At 53.6% G+C, this 14,242-nt stretch overlaps 6 protein-coding genes across 6 annotated transcripts; 3 read left to right on the top strand and 3 right to left on the bottom strand.

The window, feature by feature from the left end:
- Positions 1 to 98: 98 nt before the first annotated feature.
- On the bottom strand, positions 99 to 1,135 carry COCMIDRAFT_40192 (uncharacterized protein; the record flags this gene model as incomplete). The annotated part of the gene is made up of 5 exons (XM_007693631.1): positions 99 to 148; positions 199 to 577; positions 627 to 729; positions 779 to 835; positions 1,050 to 1,135. The coding sequence occupies 5 exons, from the start codon at positions 1,133 to 1,135 to the stop codon at positions 99 to 101; spliced, it is 675 nt and encodes a 224-aa protein (XP_007691821.1).
- A 450-nt stretch (positions 1,136 to 1,585) lies between these two features.
- Positions 1,586 to 3,336, bottom strand: COCMIDRAFT_29593 (uncharacterized protein; the record flags this gene model as incomplete). The annotated part of the gene is made up of 3 exons (XM_007693630.1): positions 1,586 to 2,620; positions 2,700 to 3,086; positions 3,151 to 3,336. The coding sequence occupies 3 exons, from the start codon at positions 3,334 to 3,336 to the stop codon at positions 1,586 to 1,588; spliced, it is 1,608 nt and encodes a 535-aa protein (XP_007691820.1).
- Positions 3,337 to 4,690: 1,354 nt separating this feature from the next.
- Positions 4,691 to 6,012, top strand: COCMIDRAFT_105554 (uncharacterized protein; the record flags this gene model as incomplete). Its single annotated transcript, XM_007693634.1, has 4 exons — positions 4,691 to 5,122; positions 5,179 to 5,338; positions 5,401 to 5,601; positions 5,651 to 6,012. 4 exons carry the CDS (start codon positions 4,691 to 4,693, stop codon positions 6,010 to 6,012), a joined length of 1,155 nt encoding a protein of 384 aa, XP_007691824.1.
- Positions 6,013 to 6,668: 656 nt separating this feature from the next.
- COCMIDRAFT_105552 (uncharacterized protein) lies at positions 6,669 to 8,313 on the top strand (the record flags this gene model as incomplete). Its single annotated transcript, XM_007693633.1, has 2 exons — positions 6,669 to 7,057; positions 7,107 to 8,313. 2 exons carry the CDS (start codon positions 6,669 to 6,671, stop codon positions 8,311 to 8,313), a joined length of 1,596 nt encoding a protein of 531 aa, XP_007691823.1.
- Positions 8,314 to 8,869: 556 nt separating this feature from the next.
- On the top strand, positions 8,870 to 10,865 carry COCMIDRAFT_29590 (uncharacterized protein; the record flags this gene model as incomplete). Its single annotated transcript, XM_007693629.1, has 3 exons — positions 8,870 to 9,274; positions 9,401 to 10,087; positions 10,146 to 10,865. 3 exons carry the CDS (start codon positions 8,870 to 8,872, stop codon positions 10,863 to 10,865), a joined length of 1,812 nt encoding a protein of 603 aa, XP_007691819.1.
- Positions 10,866 to 12,584: 1,719 nt separating this feature from the next.
- COCMIDRAFT_29589 (uncharacterized protein) lies at positions 12,585 to 13,484 on the bottom strand (the record flags this gene model as incomplete). The annotated part of the gene is made up of 2 exons (XM_007693628.1): positions 12,585 to 12,875; positions 13,158 to 13,484. The coding sequence occupies 2 exons, from the start codon at positions 13,482 to 13,484 to the stop codon at positions 12,585 to 12,587; spliced, it is 618 nt and encodes a 205-aa protein (XP_007691818.1).
- Between the last annotated feature and the right edge of the window lie 758 nt (positions 13,485 to 14,242).

Raw genomic sequence — 14,242 nt, 5'->3', positions numbered from 1 at the left:
TGCAGGTACCAATTTCGAGCACGCGCGTCAATACTAGCCTTGTGCACACGGCGGCAGTAATCCGGATACTGCCTGCTGGAGGGTTGCCAGCTCATGGCTTACTCAGCTACGTCCAGGTCGTCATGAGCCGCAGGCGGAGGAGATTCGACTGCAATGGTGATTAGACCGGGTTGTCGTCAAGGGCATCGGATGTCTCACTCTTTCGGGGTTCAGCAGGCGGCTCAGCCTCGCGTTCACGGTCGCGCCTCTCTTCGCGGTCGCCACGATCACGGTCGCCTCGGTCGTCCTCACGGTCGCGAACATCCTTCATCTCGCGGTCGCCGTCAATAGGGCTCCTTGATCGGTCACGGTCACGGCGGTCGTAGTCGCGTTCGCGGCGGTCATCCTTGCGAGGGGATGCACCGCGTTCGCGGCGTGGGGAAGTGCTGCGACGGCGTGGAGAGCGTACCCCACGGTCCGCACGATCACCGCGGTCAGAACGGTCGCCTCGGTCACCGCCACGCTCAGAGCGCTCACCACGGGGACGGTCACGTCCTGAGTCGAAGCGCCACGATGCCGAGGGAGGAGTACGTGCCCACTGTACCTCGTTAGATTCAATTGCGTCCGTAGTAGCCTCCTAAACATACCTCAATCTTCAACAAGTCGTCACGGCCGATGCGCTTGTTGTGCATCTCGTGGTACGCATCGTCCGCATCCCGGCGAGACTCGTATTCGACGAAGGCGAAGCTGCTGTTCTGTTAGAGCCTGGGAAGGTGGCTGGGGTGGAGGGCCAACTCACAGCCTAGACGAAGCCGAACGGGGAGCCGGAATGTCGCAACGGACAAGGCGACCATAGCTTGAATGTTGTCAGAATAGCTTCGGGAAGGCGCTTTATGCGTGATGAAACTTGGTGCAGGCGCTGCTTACGCGAGCAAGAAAGCGGGAGCGCGCGAGGGAGCAGTCGCAACAGCAGCGGGGCGTAGACAGCAAGGAGATGCAGAATCGATGGTTATGATGGAGGAGGAAGATGCGAGGGCGATCGAGTTGGGACGAGGCGTTGGGAGACATACCGTTCGAACTCGTAGGCAAGGTCGCGAGCGCGTGTTCCGTGGCCGAAGCCGGTGACGTAGAGCGTAGTGCCGCCGCCGCGAGACATGCTTGCTATATGGATATCGGTGTCGCGTATACGTCCAAGTGGTGCGAAGGCTGCGATTAAGAGGTGGGTGGTCGGCTTTGGGATATGTGGGTGTTGATGGAAGATTCTAAGGCGGACAAAAAGACCTGGAGGCAGTTGCAGCAAACGCTTGGGCAGGCGCTATGACCACATTCTTGGCAGCCTCACTCCGTCGACGTCAAGTTTTCCATCGAAGGAACGCCTCGTCATCAGACCCTTCCCATTGGCGCATTATTATTTGGAAGCACAACACATCCTTGTACCGCATTTGTGTCTTTGGTGACGGTCTTTTCCGTTCTCAGGTCGCGCATATAGGGAATTCCCGAAAAAGCAAATCACGCAATGTGACTCTGCACCTACATACACATGGGCATTTGTACATCTATCTGTAGAATATACACATACATTATACAATAAACTGTTGTACATGGACTAGGAAGGGAATTCCCCATATGGCGCTCCATCGAGTTTGAAGTAACCAGGCTGGAGTGTCTGGAAGACACCTGTAGGATCATAATTAGCCGCAATGTCTTGCAGCTTCTGCTTGTTGACTGCCCCATAACTCGCAATGACATCTTGGTATGGCGATGCATAGTTCATATAGAGGAAGTCACTGTAGAGCCCCTTCTTGTCTGCTTCAGCAACCAGACGCTCCATCAGGCTATTGGCGAATGTCATGATGCGTGTATTATCGGCAGCGTTTGTCCACATGATGGCAAGGTTGCTGATGCAAATGGGGCCGTCATCGGGATTGAGGCCCCGTGGATTGCCGCCATTCTGTTGCATTTTCCGCATAGCTGGAACAGTAATTGCTTGGAATGACAGCACGGGTAAGACGCCGGCGGCGTCTGCAATTGCCGGCAGCATGTCGAAGAAGATGTCAATGAAAGTCTTGAAGATATCCCTATCCACCTTGAAGGTGAAGTCCCAATACGTCTCCTGTATACCATCGGGAGTTCCTGCGCCAAGCTGATTCGCTAACTTTGACATGTTTGCAATAGAGGTCTGGTCAATGATTGCAGGAATGGCCTTCCATTCGTCGAAAACTGGAGGCCACGGGGTCGGGTCGGAATATTCAAGATCCGCTGCTGCAATCTTCATACCGTTCTGCAGCGCGAATGAGACAATTTGAGCCTGCTTGATATCTTTTTCGGCGTTGATCGCAAAGTTGTAGTAGGCTTCATACAGCTTGTCCCACTGGTCCTCGCTATGAGCGCGTTGTCCGCCCCACATTGGCCCCTGGAGGAACGTCCTTGTGTTGAACTGTGTAACGATACCAAAATTGTTGCCGCCGCCACGAAGAGCCCAGTAGAGATCAGGGAATTCATCAGCGCTTACAGTAACGACTTCACCCGACGCTGTTACTACTTCGAACGATTCAACGTTATCACAAGCCCATCCGTAGGCGTTGGAATAATGAGATATTCCTCCTCCAAGGATCAATCCAGAAACTCCGACCGAGGATATCTAATTGTTGTCAGACATTCGGGGTCTTTTCAATGAAATCAAGACGGGTAAGACCCTGAAAAGGCATTTGGAAACATACCCTACCACCAATGACTTCTCGTCCATACTGCTCGATCCATGGGTATATATCTCCCCAAGTATTACCTGGCCCAATGGAAGCTACACTGCGATCTGGCGACAAGGACTTTTGATTGAGCTTCTCAAGTGCAATTGTGATGCCGCCTTCAATACTCGACCCTCCAGCGAACGCAGCATGTCCTCCTCCCTTCACTGCAAAAGGACATTGGGTGAATCGAGATAACAAGACGACGGCTGCTACATGTGAAGCATTGCTAGGTTTGAATATGCAAAAGGGTTTGACTGCGGCTTGCTGCGCCGCCCAGTAATCGCCCGTAAAGTTGCTGTATGCCGAGCTTCCCTGCGCGAGCACACTGTTGTTGCCGAAAGTGCTTTCAAGAGTGGAACACTAGGCATGTATACCATTAGCTCATGATCTAAGCTAGCTATGATGATCGCCTAAGCACACTCACAGCTATTGAGCAGGCGGCGGGCGAAGATGCGTCGACTAGCTCTGCCAGACCAGGAATAGCCGTGACATTGATTCCTTTGTCTAGGAGCGCCTTGGCTACATCAAAGTTTGGGGGCTCGAAGCCGCTTGTCAGCACGCCTGCTATTATAGACAGACCCGGAAAGGCCGCGGGAAGAGAGAGTCTCATAATTGAGGTAGGCGGGTCCGGGGTAGGTACCGAGAGTCCGGGTCAGAAACTAAGTAAGACACAGGAAGCCGCCTGGTTAATATACTTTTGGCCATCTTGTCCGTAAGTACATAAGTACATTGTCAGAAGCGTACTCGCCCGACGGGAACATGATTGCCGTGCCGGGGCATGATGGAGAAGTCGGCCGGTGCATTCGCGAATAGCACCGCGCGGGTTTGGTAGTGTTCAGACTAGAGGCTACCACCCTATCAATAATAATGCCGTGTCAAAACGCCACCGACTACAAACAACGGGGGGTTTCCTTCAACGATACGACAACCCCAAGGTGGCGTGTGCAGGTGGATATTAGAGCAGCCATGCCGAACCACTCTGCATGTTCGCCATCAGGACGTTTGCCCGAAACGTTAACGCCACTGCACCGGCTAGACGCCTTCGCTCCAATGACAGCTGGGCGCACGTACCTACTCTTTATCGTATTGGCAGAGTACACAATATGGTCGTGCTGAGCAAGCCAACAATCAGCGAACAGATGGGCCTAGTCCCGCTGTGGCTTGCTTCGCCGAACGTAAATGGTGAGCGTTTCTGGGTGCGTACCACACTCTAAGTATATCTAGCAGGAGGCAACACTAAAAAACACGACAAGTAGGGGTATTACGATCGACGAATTGCAGTGGTCTTGAGAACAACACGGGTCTAGAGCCTCGTGCAGTTCCCTCCACCAAGACCTGCCGGAAGACATACCATGTCGCAAAAAGGAACGAAATGCGCGAGCACAGGCGCTAAAGTTTTTTTAAGGCGTCCTGACGGGCAGCCGCCCTGGTGCGCACCAGCCCATAGAGTAATAAACCCCGTAGTGAACGTGCATCCTACACATATTGTAACGTCTTGCGCGCGCAGGCTGAGTACGCTGCGCTTGACCGTGGGAGCGCTCAGCGAAGTGGTGGACGAACGGGTGAAGTTGAACAAATCCAGGGGCGCGGCCCCAACTACCAGCCCTGCGGATATCGTCAATCGGCTTTCTTCCAGTTCTCCTTTCGGCAGACACGTGCATGGCCCCATGCACTGGATTCCATGCGTCTTACAGGCCTGCGGATCCCTCCGAAAGCTACATATGGGCCCTGTTCGAGCTACGACTGGGTTAGCAGTATTGTTTGTAAAGTGGCTGCCCTCAGGGCTTTGTATCTGCAATCCTAACCTCCGCGGCCATCTTCGACCGATTACTCGCGCTGAACCGCTTCCCCGCGCCACATCACCAGACAACAGAAGCATGCCGCATGCGCTCTAGAGATTTTTGTACTTGTTGTGATCTTTAGGGCCGGGCCCACACCCGACCCCCTTTGAGTCTGTACCCACCATGTCGACGGGTACGGATTGGATCTCGCAACATGACCTCCTCCGGAGCGACTATGCCATGCTCGGCACCACCTCGACTGTTTTTGCAATACGTGTTGCGGTCCAGATATGGCGAAGAAGGCCGATTGAAGCGCAAGACGTCTTGCTTGGAATTGCTTTCCTGGCCTACCTTGCCTTTACCATTCTCTACATAGTGATTACGCCCACCTTTTTCAAACTTCAAGCGCTGGCAGCAGGCCAGATTGTGCCATGGCCAACGATGGCGACAGATCTCAAGTTTACGTCTGAAGTCATGTGGCAAAGTGGAATGGAGTATTGGACATGTCTTTGGTTTGTCAAATTTTCACTGTTGGCGCTCTATAAGAAGCTGCTCGCCGGGATGCCAAGGACATACCTATGGGTATGGTGGGGAATATTGGTGTTTTGCATTGTGGTGAGTAGGACTTCAATGCCAAAGCTATAGTGCGAGCATGGCTGACATTGGTTCAGACTTGGGCAACCTGTATTATAACAGGTCCAGGCCTGGCGTGTAACGACACCAAGGCATTCTTTGAAGAAGGCAAACAGTGCCTATCGCTTGGAGAGACGCGGCGTCAGACAGCAAACCTTTACTACGCATATGCAGTCGACACATTGACCAATCTCACGGGTATGTTGTCGAGTTTCCCAACTTCTGTTCTGGTCGAGTATGCACACTGACGCATCTCGAAGTCATGTTCCTGCCGATAAGACTCATCTGGAATCTCCAGATGGAGAAAGCGAAGAAGATTGGATGTGGACTCCTCTTCGCTTCTGGTTTTGTTTGTATACTCTTTTCGACTATTCGCATTGTTCAGGTTGGCCAGGATGGGAAGCCAAAGTCACCAGATCCGAAATGGCTTACCCTATGGACAATTGTGGAGTGCTCCACAGGTGAGGACTGCTTCTTGCCTTGTCTAAAACCATACTGATGCTTCACCAGCTGTGATGATTGGCTGCTGCCCAATGCTTGCGTCGGTCGTACCAAAGAGCTGGTCTCGTCCTTCGGGCCGGGCGTCGTTCAACGCAGAAGGCTACGGCGAGCAGTCGCCTAACGGATCAGACGAGACTGGATCAAAAAGTCAACGTCTTCGTAATATGCACAGCTCCAAGAGTCGGAAAAAGCGCAGTGAAAAGTCTTCGCAGCAAGTCAGCGTAGCCACTCAAGATGAGCTCCCGGAACGCCGAACCGGAGGTACCGGTATCAGGGTCACAGATGAGATGCGTGAACAGCACATGCGACGAATGGAAGAGAGCCAGCGCATGGAGGAAGGGCGCTCAAAAGGCCAGCCACAGGACGTGTGAGTAGGTTTGTAGCTGCCAGTAATTAATTCCAAAAATAAGGATAATTTTCAAAGTCACTGCATGTGAACGTGTGAGTGGATACATCGTTCAAGGATAGTAATACCGACGTTATCACTCGCCCCTGGTGACTGACAGCAAGGGCTGACATGAGGTCGGACTTCGGTATGCTGGCCACCATCGTGATATATGCCCGTGTGGTAAATGTACGCGACATTGGTACCTGATACGTAGTGTTATGTATTTCGGAGGCATATGCACATATATCGATATGAAGTCATCAAGTGGCGAGTGGAGTATGTAATGTGTAAGCAGCGTTGACAGCAACGAAGATTCTGGGGTGACTGACGCGCTGCACAATAGCCAGACGCTAGTAGCCGGGCGGCAAATGCCGAGCTCGACTGCGCAGAACTTGACCGCAAACGCTCCCAAACATTTACTCTCATCCCCACACCACCAAGCCCCTAGCCTGCACTTCACGCGCAATTCCTCTTGACGACTGACGACGCTTTTGTAACGACCATCTCACAAGCCCCCAGCGCGAGCTATCGGCGAAGAAAGTCGCGTCGTTTCATTCGTCGCACCCTCTGTTTTCCGCCGCCGCGCAACGTCAAATCTACGCGACAGCCTTCTTTCCATCACCACTCGCGTCCTCCACCATGGCCGCCGACTTTACGACCGACTCGCCGCTGGCGATGCAACTGCAGCAGGTCGTCCAGCCCAAGCTCGCCGAGTTTGGATGGACAACGGGCGGCGACGACACAACACTCTTTGAGTACATTCTGCTGATGCTGGCCAACGATAAGAATGAAGCGCAGGTCGCCGCCGAACTATCGAATGACCTGCTAGATCTGGGCCCGGAGAACACAGAGACACAGCAGTTTGCGCAGTGGTTATTCGAGCAAATCGATTATCTCCGACAGTCGAGCAGCGGCAATGGACAGGTTGCGCAGTCGATCGAGAGCCAAATGGACAGCACACCCAACGAACACGTAGCTGCTGGCCAAGATACAGATATGGAAGGCGTGTCAGAGGGACAAGGCACAATGTATGTACACACGTCACAACGAGCTATTGATGCAACTAACAGTCATCAGTCCTACAGGCCCCAAGGCGATGCGCAACGGCAGCGGAGCCCAGGCAGGACGCCCAGCACGCGGCGGCCGCATGCTCAACCAGCTTAACAAAAACATGGACCGCAACAACGATTTAGCCCTGCATCGCGTGCGTGGCGCCGGTGGTGGTGTTGGACGAGTAAACGCACATGCCCGCGATCCGCCAAAGGGGCCACGAGGTCAGAACATTGGCCGTGGTCTCGAAGCGATGGCAAACGGTCGAGGCATGGGCAATGCCAACGTCAACATGGGCCAGAACAACATGAACGGTATGCCCATGGGCGGAATGCCGGGTATGCCCATGAACCCAATGGGCGGTCAGAACAACATGAACGGCATCGGATTGAACCCGCAACAACAGATGGCCCTCATGCAAATGTACGAGCAACAGGCGCAGATGATGCAGCAGATATTCTCGGGTGGCGCTCCGACAGCTTTTGTCAACCCCAACTTTAACCAGAATAACCGCAATGGATCCAAGAAGCCGTTACACCAACGCATGGACCGGGGCGGCAGGGGCATGAATCCAAACGCTAAGCCCTTTAAGAAAGACGGTGAGGATGAGACTATGGCGGACGGTCCCTCCGGAGAGAATGGCAGCGGCATGGACGTTGAAATGCCCTCAGGACGCCCAGAGCCATCATCAACCATGTGTAAATTCAACTTGCGATGCACAAACCCCGACTGCCCGTTTGTCCATCAGTCTCCCGCTGCCATGCCGGGCATTACTGTCGACATGAATGATACTTGCGACTACGGAGCGGCTTGCAAGAACAAAAAGTGTGTTGGCAAGCACCCCTCGCCCGCACAAAGACAAAAGTACCAGTCGGAGCAGGAGTGCGCTTTCTGGCCCAACTGTCGCGATCCCTCATCATGCCCTTATAAGCATCCAACGGCGAAACCGTGTCACAACGGTGCTGACTGCACAATTGAGGGCTGCAAGTACGGCCACAGTTCGATTATGTGTAAGTTTAACCCTTGCCTGAACCCCCGTTGTCTGTACAAGCATGAGCCGGGTCAAAAGAAGAACACAACGAATGTGTGGGTGGCGCCCAAGGAAGGCGAGCACGTGAGCGAGAGGAAGTTTGTGGACGATGAGCAAAAGGAGGAGCTCATCCTGCCCAACAAGGATCAGGACATGAACCAGGGACACGCACAAGCGAGTGAGAGTGTCAATGTACAATCATAGATTGGCATGAACATGAGTATGTAAATGAGTTGAGTTGTGGTGGGACATGATACCATAGGAAGCAGGTGGATGTTCGGGGAGAGATTTGTACAATAAGCCTTGCAAATGGCTGGATGAGGCATTACGGTTGACGGCGCTGCCGTGAATTTGTGGGAGAAAGGCCTTTGTTTTTGCCCAAAATGGAAGCTGGTTTTGTGCGGCTATGAATGGCTGCAATCTTTCTTATTACCTGTCTTGTCTGATCCGCCTACTTGCATCTTAACTGTTGCTTTCGTGACCTGAACCGATATCAACGGCACCTGTTCTTTCGCCTACATTAACCCCGAAACCACCGGGGGTTGTCGAGAATCAATGACGGCAGCAGGCGGTCAAAGCTTCTGGCATTTTGGCGAAAACCCGCCCCAAAGTCCCCGACCCCGGGCGGCGGGACTGCAAAGAAAGAACGAACGGATTATATGTAACACGTAAACATACACATATGGCTCACAACATTCCGGTCGCTTGAAATCCCTCTTTTTTTCGCTCTCCCCCCCGCTCTGCGACCAATTGACCGGCAATGCGGTTCCAGAATGTCTCGCCGAAGACGCTGAAGACTGTTGCTGCACGCCCTGTGCTCGCATCGCCAACATCACGGCTACTATCATCATCCCACTTGCACCCGCGCACCCGCCCGCTGCTTGCTTCATCCACCCTACTCCTTTCCCAGCAATGCCGCTCGCAATCTTCATATCCTGAGCGCATTGCTGTGCTGGGTGGTGGCATTGGCGGTCTTTGCAGCGCCTACTTTCTCTCAAAGGAGTTTCCGCACAGCAAGGTTACGCTATTTGAGGCGGGGAAGGAGACGGGTGGGTGGATTCAGAGTCGGCGGGTGCAAGTGCAGGGCCAGGATGGAAAGTCTGGTAGTGTGCTTTTTGAATTGGGGCCGAGGGCGCTGAGGAATGCAATTGTTACTGCGGGTTTGGTGCGTGTTCTTTTTTTAAATGGCTTTTGGGACAAGAGAGTCTTTCTCTCTCTCTCACTCTTGCTCAATTCCTCACTATCTGTGGTAATTGTTCATATGCTGACTTGGTGGTATTTTGTGTTGTAGTTTCAGGATCTCGGTCTCGTCAACGATGTTACGTATACGAAGAAAAGTGAGCCTGGAGCGAAGAATCGGTTTATATATTATCCTGATCAGCTAAATCGGCTTCCTTCCGAACGACCCTCGTTTGCGGATTTTGTTTCGCTGTGGCGGACGGGAATACTGAGTGGTGCGATGGGTATGGTTACTGAGCCGATGAGGCCAAAGAGACCGGATTCCATGACGGACGAGACTGTGGGATCTTTCCTTGCCCGGAGAGTTGACAAGAGGATAGCGGATAATCTTGTCTCGGCTGTATTCCATGGCATATACGCGGGCGATATCTGGCAACTCAGTGCAAAATCACTGCTCAGTCTAGCCTGGCAATTGGAAGGACGATATGGAAATGCGCTAGGAGGTTTCTTCCGCATGCAGAATGAAGACCCGCGGCCGGAACAGCTTACACTTGTTCACCCCCTGGATCTGGAAACAACACGAGCGATGAATGAGGAGATTGATCTAGAAATCGACTTTGCGAGAAACCTACAGGAGACGAGCATGTTCACATTAAGGAACGGCCTACAGCAGTTGGTCAAGGCGTTACAGGACGCTGTAGAAGCAAGGGGCAATGTCGAAATCAAGACCGAATCACCTGTGCAATCCTTCAAGCCACTTTCCAAAGACGGCCAACCAGGCATAGAAATTGTTTCTGGCGTATGTTCTCCTTCCACTTTTATCAAGACCTCCCCAACATCACTAACACCACATTCAGAACGAAGGCTCAACAACAACCTCGACCTTCGACACCGCCATCTCGACCCTCAGCAACCAAGACCTCACCCCCTCGACCACCGTCATGACCATCAACCTCTTCTTCCCCTCCACCTCCCTCCTCCCCGTCGAAGGCTTCGGCTACCTAATCCCGCAATCCGTCCCGTTTACCCAAAACCCGGAGCGCGCGCTCGGCGTAATCTTCGACTCGTCAGCCATCAAAGGTCAAGACACCGCCTCGGGCACCAAACTCACCGTCATGCTCGGCGGCCACTGGTGGGACGGCTGGACCGAGTACCCTTCGGAAGAAGAAGGACTGGAAATGGCACGAAGCGTTATTAAGAGGCACCTTGGCATAGATGCGGAGCCAACAGCCCACATTGCAAATCTCGCACGCAATTGCATTCCGCAGTATACGCTGGGATATAGCGAGCGCATGAAGGATTTCGCACAGGGCATCTCGTCTGAATTTAAAGGGCGGCTCAGGGTGGTAGGGAGTCAGTTTGGGGGCGTGGGGGTCAACGATGTTATTGCTGGCGCGTGGAAGGTCGCCAGGGGGATGAGGGGCGAGGGGTGGAAGAGTAGCAGTTGTGGGCTGGATCGGGTGGTGGATGAGAGGGAGTGGGTGGTTGTGCCGTCGAGTGAGTTGACGTATGTGAAGAAGGAGGGGGTGAGGGTCGGGAGCAATGGCATGGGGAATAGGGGCGAGGGCGGGGTGTGAGGGGCGAGGTTGGTGAGGGGTTTCTTTTTGTGTGTATGTATGTATATATATAGTCTGCAGTGATGAAAAGAATAGTGAACTTTCAAGTCTGACATGATGTCTTCTACTAGTATATTTAGGGTCAATAGATGTTTCTCTGTTTTCTATAGAGAGTCCTTTACCTCGTTCTGTAGCGTTGAGATGGGCTAGCTCACAGCCGTGTCCTGGTCATTGCTTCAGTGGGTTCACATTTGTTTCACGTCTAGTATACCAGCTTCTTGTTTATCAGAAAAGAATCAGAGGTTGCATTCCGACCTGCCAGTATCGGGTAATTATTGTCACCATTGCATCGATGAGCACGTGAGTCGTACTACCTCGCATGGTTGAATATCGGTTGTCAGACACATGCACTCAATCTACCAGGCAATTCAGCACGGCTTTGCCTCCATCCTTTTTTTTCCTTTTATCCGTTTGTTTCTGTGCTCTCCCTCTTTTTCCACACTCACCTTGGTATCCAGTATGTGACACTTGGAAACTACAAACTACACCCCGGTTTCCCCACGTCCTTGTCACTTCTTAGTGTCTCCTCGTAAAAAAAAGGAAGAAATAGAGACAAAGATAAGGGGGCACTGGTTAGTCACACTCTTGACCTAGCCACACTCCTGACCGCCTGCTTCCCCGTTGACCTTTCCCAACGGACCAGAACAAAAAAACTGACGGTTAATGACATGCAGCACAAAATATCCCAAGAATACGAGGCAAACATTTATCCAGGATCGGGAAAAAAAAAAGGGAGGAGAGAGGGAGGGTGGTTACAGTGATGTGCGGGAATTGCAAAAAAAAAAACAAGCTATTGGGCCATGGAGTCAAGTGGGCGGGAAGAAAAAAAAGCCAAGACCAGAGTACGAGGGCCGGATGTCACCCGTCGAAAGGTGTTGTGCAGCGGAAAAGTGCAGATCTTGCGCCTAAAGCAGGAGGGGGAGTCCATGACACAGGATCGTTGCCAAGACGAGTAGATCAGCTTGGCAGGTTGTTTCCGCGCAAACTGTACACCGGTCGGGAGTAAGACAGGTCCCGAAAAGGCAATCGGGAGTGTGACGGGAGAGGGGGGCTAGTAGCTTGAGTTTGTTGGCATTGGAGTCTTGTTGGTGACAAGCCCGGATCCCGCGGTGATGAAGAGGTAGGGCGTCTTGGCGAGTGGTGTCTAGTGGTTGATGTATGTGCGTGGGCGTGTGGTGTAGTGGTAGTAACCTCTTGGCTCAAGTGCTTTGGTGTGTTGAGCTCTTTAGAGTTTCTTAGGTTACATTGCTGCAGGTGTGGCGTAGGGCGCGAGAGATGGAGACATGACTATGACGGTGGATGTCAATCATCTCATCTCGGACAGGCTTGGAGAGTGTGATGATCAAGCCAAGCAAGATGTGCCCTGCATGGAGAAATTGATGGGAATTACAAAACCGGTGAGTCATGATTGAGCCTAGGTATACACATGCATAGGATATCCATGTCGTCGAGATTAGCGAAAGAAGCAAAGGCGGCTAATTGTTGACTGTTGAATGCCAAGCGCGGAAACCGAGTTCCCCCAGCGTGCCAAGGGGATTACAGTAAAAGCAATTTACGTTTACATTGGTGGAAACTGCCAAGGCGAGAGCGATGCAGAAAGATGCAAAATCGGTGGGAAGAGTGGATTTAGGCGAATGACTGGAGCTTGTACCACGTGCGGTGTTTTGTTAGATTGTTACTCTATCGGGATCGGTGTGGGTGGGCTGTAGGTCTGTGCCTAGGTGCAGGGCGCAAACAGGTTAGAAGTGTACCCGAAGTTGACAGCGTGCGTGGAGGCGAAGGAATTGGTGTGATGATTTCCCGTCGATCTCGCCAAACCCCATGGGCTGAGAATCCGGGGCTCGCAGGCGAGGCAAATGCAAAGGCTGCGGTCAGAAGAAGCAGCAAGGCACTACTGCAGGTGCAGCGTGTGTGTGTGCGTGCGTGCGTGCGCGGGTGGGGAAGCGAGAGAGGAGGAAGCCAGTCGGTTGACTACAAGTCTGTGTGAAACTCACCGCTCTGAGGGCGGGATACCCAATGAACAAGTAGGGTGAGAGGCGGAGAGAGAGAGAGGGAGAGAGGGGGGGGGGGGGGGGGGAGGGGGGGGGGGGGGGGGGGGGATGAGTAAGAGTGAGGCGCGACATGTCGGATGGGTTCGTGGACGCGTGGGGGTGGAGGCGGGGGCGGTGTTGACACGAATGCTTTTCAAAGCAAAAGCCGATGCAGTGCAGTGCATATGCTTGTCATCGGGAGCCGTGTCAGGACTACACGTACAGGCGGACGGGGGCTGCAGGAGATGAGGCCGACCCCGCTATTATGATGAGGGCGCGGGCAATCAAGCAGCGAGAGCGTGCGTGCGCACAAGTTGGGGGGGTAAGGAGCACTATGGAGTGTGCCGATGACGACAGTAGTGTGGGCAGCGTGGTCATCAGAGCGAGCAGTTGACCACGACGGTGGGGGAATGGGCTTATTGTTGTTATTATTGTTCTCGTTTACTCGTTTACATTTGTGGCTACTTGGCCCGTCGTCGTATGAGGAGGTCAAGGACCGTGCAAGCTTTTGGACAAGACAGACGACAAGGCCGCAGACGGCAGACAGCATGGCGTTATGGGCAGCCACGACGCCTCCGTGTCCATGTGTGCTTGGGTGGCTGTGTATATATATGTGTGTGTGTGTGCTATGTACAGTTCTACCTACATACGCAGGCGTGTATATATGTACTTATAGTACATCCATCCATGCGGCCACACATGGGCGGAGAGACGGGTTCGCGAGGACAGCGAATGGCGGTTGGGCGGAAGCAGGGGGCCTGAGCATAGGGCCTTAGCACCGGCCCTTAGCCCGCCAGGCCAATACATGAGTGCGTAAGTAGACTACACTCGACGCGACCATGTCCACACTACCTCGCTACCTACGTATGTCCGCATGTACTTACCTACTATCTCGACATGGTACGGCGATGCGAAGCACGCTGCTGACGCCCGCCACGGCCTAGCCCAGCCCCGGCCGACACACATCCAGAGTGCCATGTCGTGCGGCATTTTTGCAGTGACCGCGTCCCGCCCTGCCAGTCAGCGACAAAGGCAGTATCGACAGCCAGCCAGCCAGCCAGCCAGCCAACCAGCCAGCCATCCCTACTGGCCGTGCCGACAGCGAGCCCCGTCCGTCGTGAATCCGTCTCGTGGCACGCATGGATGACGGATGCCACAGGTGACGCAGCTTGGGAGCGGCGACCAGAGGGCCCGCCGTGAGGGTGCTGAGCAAGGGCGCCAGCTGGGGGTGTCGCAAGAGGTGCATGCGGCGTGCAGCTGGGGGGTGGGGGTTTGGCGGCGGCGGCGGCGGAGGCGGCGGGGCGGGCG

The sequence above is a fragment of the Bipolaris oryzae genome (assembly GCF_000523455.1).
Source record: "Bipolaris oryzae ATCC 44560 unplaced genomic scaffold scaffold_174, whole genome shotgun sequence".
NCBI lineage: Eukaryota > Fungi > Ascomycota > Dothideomycetes > Pleosporales > Pleosporaceae > Bipolaris > Bipolaris oryzae.
This window is presented reverse-complemented; position numbering and strand designations above follow the sequence as displayed.